The sequence below is a fragment of the Arachis ipaensis genome, chromosome B03, assembly GCF_000816755.2.
Source record: "Arachis ipaensis cultivar K30076 chromosome B03, Araip1.1, whole genome shotgun sequence".
NCBI lineage: Eukaryota > Viridiplantae > Streptophyta > Magnoliopsida > Fabales > Fabaceae > Arachis > Arachis ipaensis.
This window is the reverse complement of record NC_029787.2, coordinates 120,582,062-120,590,435: the sequence shown is the minus strand read 5'-3', so window position 1 is coordinate 120,590,435 and position 8,374 is coordinate 120,582,062. Positions and strand designations below refer to the sequence as shown.

Below are 8,374 nucleotides of genomic sequence, written 5' to 3'. Positions count from 1 at the left end.
GAATTGGATTAGATGAGCGGTTTAATTTGGATCGGTTTGGATTTGAACACCCTTACCATAAATAGTTGAAGCTCCTCCTGGTGTAGGTATTCAAAATCCCCCTCATGTGGTTGTTACAGATAACCTTCCACCACCAGTGGTTACACCCCAAGCTACCGAGATTGATTTATCCCAACCAAACTATGGTGGAACACAAGATGAGATAAAAAAAATTTCCTATCATTTATTTTTTTACTTTTTTGTCATTGCTCCTTGTTCACACTAGTTTCCTAACTTTACTCAGGCACCACCACCACCAACAACAAGAAGGCCACATAAATTACCAACCAAAAGGAGGAACTCACCACCAGTAATTGTTTCTGTTGATTTCATGCAAGGAGCAAGTGCATCAACATCTTTTAGGTTGGCAAGCTTTCTGAAATTTGTTCCAATTCCAGGGTTCAAAGCACCAAGAAAGAAAAACACTAAATAATTGAATGTACTAGCTGCTGATATTTGATTGATTACATATAAAATTTGGGCATTAGTTATTTTTTTTGTTATTTTCAATCAAGAATAGCACATAACCAGACTGTATGGTTTATTTTTATTTTTGGTAGTTAAAAATCTTTAAACTTGGAGATTTTCTTATGTTTCTTTTTGATGGCTGAATTATGGTATTTATCATTATGTGGTCCATTGACAGTGTGTTATATTGATAATGTGTTAATTATAATCAAAATATGCTATTATCAGTTTACTTGTTTTGTTCTATTCATTTAGTTTGTTTATTATTTTTGTAATCTATTTACACAGACCACACCAATAATCCAAAGAGTACCCATACATTCGTAAACAAATATTTTCATACACAATTGTTACATTTTTACCATCACAACTAGTACAACAATTAACAAGAAAAAAAATCAGCAATCCTAACATTTGTATTATATATTTTTGGGTCCTTAATTCAGCTTCCTAATTGCCAATCCTCAAAGCAAGACTCACGCTCACTTCTTCATTATTATATGCTGCGGTGTCTTCAAAATTTTCATTATCATCTTCTACAATGTTTGGCCATCGAAAAAATTCACATCATCTTTTTTCACTACTCTGTGAGCAGTAAATTTAAGGATTTAAGAGTTAGCATAAAAAAACTCAACAACAATTCTTAAAGACAAACTCACGTTGTAATTCGGGCATCCGAAGAAGGGTTTGTTTGGATGGGTATCCGTTCTAGACCATCATAGCACAGGGCGTTTCCCAAACCCACAATGCTCTGGCACTCGCGAGACTCTGCTGTGACTTGGCGTTCTTGTCATTGATCGAATAGAACTCCCGTCTCCTTCATTTGCACGTCCAACCATCATTCCAATCAGCAAAGCAACGGCAAAAGAAACGAATAGGGAGAAAGAAAAAGAAGAAGTGGTGCGCTACTTTTGCAGTTAGGGTTAAAAAAGGGGTTCAGGGACCGCATTGGGTTAAACACTTTCAATTACCACGTCATGTAACCGTTAGACACTTCATCATGGCAATCATTTGCTAGGTCACTGCCGTCGAAAAACAGTTTGGGCGGAAAAATAGAAAGGGACCAACTAGGTGCATTTTTTTCAATCTCAAAGACATAAATAATAAAATTAAAAAATCAAAGACTAAATCGATACATTTTGTGAATCTCAGAAACTACTTTAGATTTAATTCCCTAGATAACACACAAAACTTCAATAACAATGGAAAACGCTATTGTTTTTTTGATATGAAAAATAAAAAGCGGTATGATGTATCCTATAATAGATAAATCCATAGTTATAAAAACCGAACTGAATCGGCCAGTTCGATCAGAAAACTGGTGAATCGAACCTTAATCCGGTTCGATTTACTACTTGGACTGTTTAAAGAAGAAAACTGATGTGAGTCGGATCTATATTTTAATTATATACCATTATTAATATAAATATAAATTTTACTAAAAATTTATTAATTTACTTGATCTATTTCAATGCTAGTATTGTGATTAAAGTTATTTGTTTTGATATTAGTGTTAAAATCTACTGATATTATAGTTAGATGATAGGTTTTGTGAATTAATTATTTTTTTATTGTGTCAAATTAAGATACTATTATAGTATTACTGATAAATTTTATGATTTTTTTATATTAGTTATTTTTAGAAGTTAAAACTTGATTCTTCGTAAAATGTTAGTGAAGATATGTATTTTAAATTTTAATTTTAAATTTTTAACTATTTTATATTTTATATTTACGTGAGATCCATTTTATCAGTCCAACCAGTAATTTATCGATTAAACTAATAAACTAATGAACCAGTAACTTAACCGATTCGATCACCGATTCGGTTCTGACAACGGATAAACCTTTTAATATTATCCAATGACCCTATTAATTCTTTATTGTCTCTTAAATTATGCAAAAACTAATATCGTAGATAAGAATCACAAAAGAGGCCATAAAATTGTCTCGTAGCCACATAACAATAAATAGAAAGCAAAAAGGAGACATCACCCAACAACCAAGACAAGTCCGACATTTCCTCCCAATTGCTCGCAACTTGGAGGCTAATTTTATGGTCTATTCGGTTAAAATTCAATGATATAAATTAATATGATGATTAAGATATAATTATTAGATGTTTTAATATTTATGATATATTTATAAACACTTATCTTAGTGTAATATTCAAAGTTATAAAACATAAGTTTTGAATTATTATATAAAAAGCAATAATAAAACTTAGTCGTACTGTAAAAATAAGTTGGATATTTTTATGGATATAACAAATTAACAACAATGATAAAATTTAAAAAAAAAAGGTTTAAACCCATATGAAAAATCTTTTCGGCAACCACAAAGTAACTCTCTCTTTCCCATTTCAGTCGGCTATCTCAATCCGCATTCTCTCAACCAAGCTCTTAGAATAAGTCAATTCTAAATATTTCTAATCTTCATTTCTGAACAAAATAATATTACAGACAACAAAATAATCTTCATCCTCTACCTATCTCTTGCTTTAGACCTGTAGCATAGAGACCAACTTCAATTACAAATTATTTTAATTTATCCGGGGCAACAAATTTTAAAAACCATTTATTTTGTTAGTATTTTATTGAATTTTGATTTCATAGCACCTTTTTCCCCCCCTTTCCAATCAAAGTTGTATCTTTGATCCTTCGATGGATTCTGAGTTCTGGACCTCACGCCTTGCCGCTGCAAAAAGACAGTACGCGCTTCAGCATCATCACCCACACCTAGGTACCTTTTCTTCACTGCTATCTTTTTTTATGGTTGAGAAAAAATTTCTGGGTCAAGTCAAAATCTGATTTTTTTTTTTTTTATATATATTTGGGGGTGTGTTTTCAGATCGGTTGGGAATGGATGATTTTGATTTGGAGGAAGAGGTGCGACCAGATTTTCCGTGCCCCTATTGTTACGAGGACTTCGACATCGCCTCCTTGTGTTCGCATCTTGAAGATGAACATTCATGTGAATCCAGGGTCACGGTAGATGATGATTCTTCTTCTTTTGATATCATTTCCTTGCCTTACGTTGCTGTTTAGATCTTATGGTTGTTCTGTTCTTTTTCATGTGATTATATTTGTTTTGTCACACACACACACGCGCACGCAAAAGGAACAAATAAATCAATCTAAAACTAGATCCTATTTGTGCTTAAATATTTGTGGAGAGAAATTGGTTAGCATAGATAGCAAAGGTGCTGGTAGCTTATTAGATTATAGCTTACTCAATTGATTGGAAGCTGAACCTTATGGCTTAGCAGAAATGGACTTTTCTCTATGTTTCTAGCTTAGAGGTATTGTATGAGGTGGTTTACATATAAAATCCGGAGCCAAAAGTGTGGCTACATGAGATACTTTCTCAGGATTGGCATGTCTTTGATGTGATACTTTTTCAGGATTTAGAATAATCAGATATGGGATAAGTTATCTAGATAGATTTCTTACTGATTAATGTAAACCTTTGTAGACGAGGAAAGTGTGTGTCGAAGAGGAGTTATATGGTTTAGTTTTAAATTTTGTGATAATTTCCAATGAGTATGCTTGAAGAACAATTCATACAGAGCTAAAGGATAGTATAGGTTTTGGGGTCTTGAGGCTGAACCTTTTATTTTCTCCTAGATATTGAGCATATAGCTTCAACGAGAATTGTGTTATCTTCTCCGTTTCTTGATAATTGCCGTATGTATTGTATGCTTGTGTGTAATTCATTTATACATTATATTCAACATCATTGAGGACATTTGTTCTCAGCAACTTCTTATGCAGATAGGTAGCTTGTTACAATCTTACAAATCCTGAACCCTAGATGTTAAGGATGAAAAGATCATTAAATTAAACTCATCTGATCATGTAGTGGAAACTAGAATATATGTGATTTGTGTTTGTGCCGAGTTTTGAATGGAAAAATCAAAGCTGCTGAAGATTGATTGTTTGTATTTGTCTTGTGTGCTCTTGTTACCTTATATCCCTGCCTCAAAGATTGAATTAATCTTTAAACCTGGTTATAATAGGTTCATTGTTTGTTTTTTCTATGATACAGATTTGTCCCATATGCTCAGTTAAAGTTGCAAGGGACATGTTGAGTCACATAACACTGCAACATGGGCACTTGTTTAAGATATCCTTTCTACATTTATCATTATTATTTATTTATTTGCAAAGTGCTTGCTAAGATGATGGGCAGTCTAAATGGACACGCTTCATTGATTCCCTTAACTATTGATTACTTACAGAGAAGGCGCAGGTTAAGAAGAGTTGCCATCCCAAACAGTCAAACATTGTCACTCTTGGGTCGTGATCTTCGTGAGGCTCATTTACAGGTGCTTCTTGGTGGCAGTGGCGGATATCGGTCATCAAACAGTTCCACAGTATCTAATGCAGCCACTGATCCGTTCTTGTCCTCTCTTATTTTAAATTTCCCTGCTTGTGAAGCTGAAGAAATTTCTAAATCTGTGGTAACAAGTGCTGAAGAGTCTTCTGCAAAGAATACAGCACCTTCACATATATGGAAATCAAGGTGCTTTAAAATTCTGAGTCTCTCAAGTCATCACTAAGTGGAACGTGCATGGACCATCATGCTTAATGCATATTAAAAAAAAAGGGGTTACATAACATTCCTTGTTCTGTATGTGTCTGCAGCTTTGATCCGTCGTTGAGCGCTGAAGAGCGGGAGAAAAGGATGAGACAAGCAGCTGGGAGATCTGGTTTTGTGCAGGATTTGTTTCTTTCGACCTTGTTAGGCGACTAACAGAAGCTTTAAGTTGCTTAGAAGAGAAGAATCAATCAACAGTCGTCCTTTGATGCAGGAAACCGGGCCAAAGATCCATCCTTTGGATTGGATATTGTGGCAGTGGCACCTTTGACATGGTGCCCACTTTGATGAGATATCAATTTATCCATCCTTGTAAGCAACTCCACTAGACAAGTAGATAGATATGTATCGCTTTCTTGGGGAAAAAACAAAAACAAAAGAAAAAGAAAGAGCCTACTGTTGAATTATTTTGCTATATATTGGCAATATGAATCTTGAATCATCCTCATGACTCACAAGACCTATTATAATTCGTAGTTCATTTCCATTGGAAAACGGATATCCTGATGAAAAAGAATTGGATGATCTTCATAAAACGAAAAACGAAGATTCAATGTGTAACATCTTTCTTAATTTCACACACACACACACACACACACAAAAAGATTTGCAATTGGTGAGCTTATATACGTTAAGGAATCCAATAACACTAATTATTTATCTCCGGTTGGTGTAGCTATGTTCTTAAATCGTTAGGTTTCGAAGTCAAGGTCATCGTATTATTGACATTCCGGCTATTAATTAGATCAATTTTCCACTAGGATTACATCGTTGAATATCAGCTTCGTTCTTCTTGAAAAATTGCTTACTGCAGATTAGAAATTGCTAGTGAATCAACTTCGTAATGCTAGCGAGAAAACCAAGTTTGAGACCCTTAGGGAAATCAATGCATAGTCCAATAATAAAGAACAAATTTCAACAATTTTCACTACAATGGTCATGGTGGGATCAATTAATTAAGAAAATGCCATTATTCTATCCGAAGATATCTTGTTTTGATACAATTAATGAATGAAAATACTTGTGATGATAACGTTAACTAACACAAACACATTTATTTCTTTCTTCTTACTCCACAAACAAAAAGAAGAAGCAAAGATTGAAATTCAAATCCAGCAAAAACGAAGAGCGAGAGTTTGGTGTAGTCAATTGGAAACAGCATGCAATAGGTTGAGGTCGTCTTTGGGAACAGTGACAGTTAGAACCCCATTGTCGATGGAAGCTTTGAGCTGATCCATTCTAGCATTAGCAGGAAGAGTGAAGCTCCTGGAGAATCTTCCAGTGGCGCACTCGACGCGGTGCGTGGCATCACCGTTCTTTTCTTCCCTTTGTACGCTCCTCTCGGCGATTATCTGAAGCACACCGCCTTCTTCAACTTCAACCTTCACCTCCTCTTTGTTCAGACCCGTCATATCAGCCCTGAACACGTGCGCTTCTGCCGTCTCCTTCCAATCCACGTCTCTGCTCACGAACAAGGGGTCCTCCCGTGACAGTTGTGGTAGTGCAAGGGAAGAGTTTTCCTCCAAGGGGTTCGTCGTTGGGATAATCGACATTTCTTAATCTGCGATTTTCTCTTGTAATTAACTTGTTCAAGATTAATCAACACAAGAATAAATAACTTGTTTCCTTTTAGGAAGCGTTGGGGAAGGTTAGGAGAATTATTCGCCAAAACTCGTGGATTAAATTACAAGTCTCCATTCTTCATTTAGGTCCTTTTGTATGGCGAGGAAAATACGTAAAACTAATAGGCCTGTGATTTTTATTTACCTTGTTCAATTTCAAACCATATAAACTAAATTGCAAGATAGTCCTTCTTTTGCAGATATCACACATGTACAGGACACACCATTTTCAAGCAAAATATAACAGAATTAAGCGGAGATTACAGACGCATTACTACAAGAGGAAAACAAACAAGACTCAACAGCTTATTGGATGCAGGATTGCTTCATTCTCACGCACGTCTAACCAGTGATCTGAATAGGCTTAACATCGGGTTTCTTAACTTCTGCTTTGGGAACAGTGACAGTGAGAACACCATTCTCCATGGCTGCCTTCACCTCATCCATCTTGGCGTTCTCGGGGAGCCTGAACCTCCGCATGAACTTGCCGCTGCTGCGCTCCACACGGTGCCAGGTGTCGTTCTTGTCCTCCTTCTCAACGTTCCTCTCGCCGCTGATCTGAAGGACACTGTTATCTTCGATCTCAACCTTCACTTCCTCCTTCTTCAGACCAGGAAGATCAGCCTTGAACACATGTGCTTCGGGAGTCTCCTTCCAGTCCACACGAGTGTTGACGAACGCAGAATTGTCGGAAGAAGTAAGAGAGCTCGGGAATTGGAAGTCTTTAAAGGGGTCCCAAACGTCGAGGGAGAAAGGATCGAAGACGTTGCTCCTTCGGCCACCGAAGAAACTTGGAATCAGCGACATCTTTTCCTCTATTAGATGATATTCTTGCTACTCCGAAAAATAGTGATTGTTGTGTTGTGTGGCTTTGTTTGCTATCTGAGAAACTGCTTCTGTATGCTTTCTTGATGATGAGCAAAGAGGACACGTCGGGTATTTAAACTGCCATAGAGGACTCATCCGGTATTTTCTAGAAAGGCCTATACCGTGGCTTTATTTGGATATAACAATTGTGTCTCCAATTTTAGCCTTATAGAAACAACAGAGTGCTAACTCATCCCAATGTCAAAAAATTTCACTCATTTACAGAATTATAGCATGCATATTTTGGTGAATACTATACATTAGGAAGTGAGGCTGTTATTTCCAAATACGATATTATTATTTTTATTTTATGTAATTTTTTAAAAATTATTTTTAATTTTCGTTATTTATTTTTTTAATAATAAAAAAATTGTATTAAAAATAATATTATGAAATTAAAAGTAAGAATATCTGCTCCCCAAACATTAACAATATTTTCATTAATACAACGAACCATATCATTGTAATTTACATTTCACATTTACTTGTAAAATATTCTCGTGTAAAATCAATACATAATTTGATCACATTTAGATATTTTCCTCTTAGGTAAATATTCTCAAACATTATTTGTCAAAATTAAAAATTCATACATGACCAAAACATAAGCACATTAAACCTTCAATTTGGCTTTACTTTTTTGGCTGAAGCACACGTTTCTATTAATTTAAACTATTCGTAGTTTAAAAGAATTTAGATCATTTAAAATAAAAATATTGATAAACTAATAAAATGAGAGATTAATTAATTACCGTTGAAATTGTAATTTTTATTATATA

The 8,374-nt window shown here is 34.9% G+C and overlaps 3 protein-coding genes across 4 annotated transcripts; 1 reads left to right on the top strand and 2 right to left on the bottom strand.

Moving 5' to 3' along the window:
- LOC107631204 (protein DEHYDRATION-INDUCED 19) lies at nt 2,822–5,601 on the top strand. 2 transcript variants are annotated; one of them, XM_016334569.2, is made up of 5 exons: nt 2,822–3,249; nt 3,358–3,497; nt 4,555–4,632; nt 4,742–5,031; nt 5,154–5,601. In XM_016334569.2, the coding sequence occupies exons 1-5, from the start codon at nt 3,171–3,173 to the stop codon at nt 5,260–5,262; spliced, it is 696 nt and encodes a 231-aa protein (XP_016190055.1). In that variant the 5' UTR covers nt 2,822–3,170; the 3' UTR covers nt 5,263–5,601. The 2 variants fall into 2 exon arrangements, with proteins under 2 accessions (XP_016190055.1, XP_020975147.1); XM_021119488.1 differs by lacking the exon at nt 4,555–4,632 and having other exon boundaries at nt 4,748–5,031.
- Nucleotides 6,059–6,707, bottom strand: LOC107631207 (18.5 kDa class I heat shock protein-like). The gene has a single exon (XM_016334573.2). The coding sequence runs from the start codon at nt 6,657–6,659 to the stop codon at nt 6,252–6,254; it is 408 nt and encodes a 135-aa protein (XP_016190059.1). The 5' UTR covers nt 6,660–6,707; the 3' UTR covers nt 6,059–6,251.
- On the bottom strand, nt 6,839–7,656 carry LOC107631205 (17.3 kDa class I heat shock protein). Its single transcript, XM_016334570.2, has one exon. The coding sequence runs from the start codon at nt 7,533–7,535 to the stop codon at nt 7,071–7,073; it is 465 nt and encodes a 154-aa protein (XP_016190056.1). The 5' UTR covers nt 7,536–7,656; the 3' UTR covers nt 6,839–7,070.

What these genes read in the sequence shown, in the direction of transcription:
- LOC107631204 (XM_016334569.2), top strand. Translation starts at nt 3,171, where the DNA reads ATGGATTCTGAGTTCTGGACCTCACGCCTTGCCGCTGCAAAAAGACAG. An exon ending in GCATCATCACCCACACCTAG is followed by an intron (nt 3,250 to 3,357) that starts GTACCTTTTCTT and finishes GTGTGTTTTCAG; the next exon opens with ATCGGTTGGGAATGGATGAT. An exon ending in CATGTGAATCCAGGGTCACG is followed by an intron (nt 3,498 to 4,554) that starts GTAGATGATGAT and finishes TCTATGATACAG; the next exon opens with ATTTGTCCCATATGCTCAGT.
- LOC107631207 (XM_016334573.2), bottom strand. Translation starts at nt 6,659, where the DNA reads ATGTCGATTATCCCAACGACGAACCCCTTGGAGGAAAACTCTTCCCTT.
- LOC107631205 (XM_016334570.2), bottom strand. Translation starts at nt 7,535, where the DNA reads ATGTCGCTGATTCCAAGTTTCTTCGGTGGCCGAAGGAGCAACGTCTTC.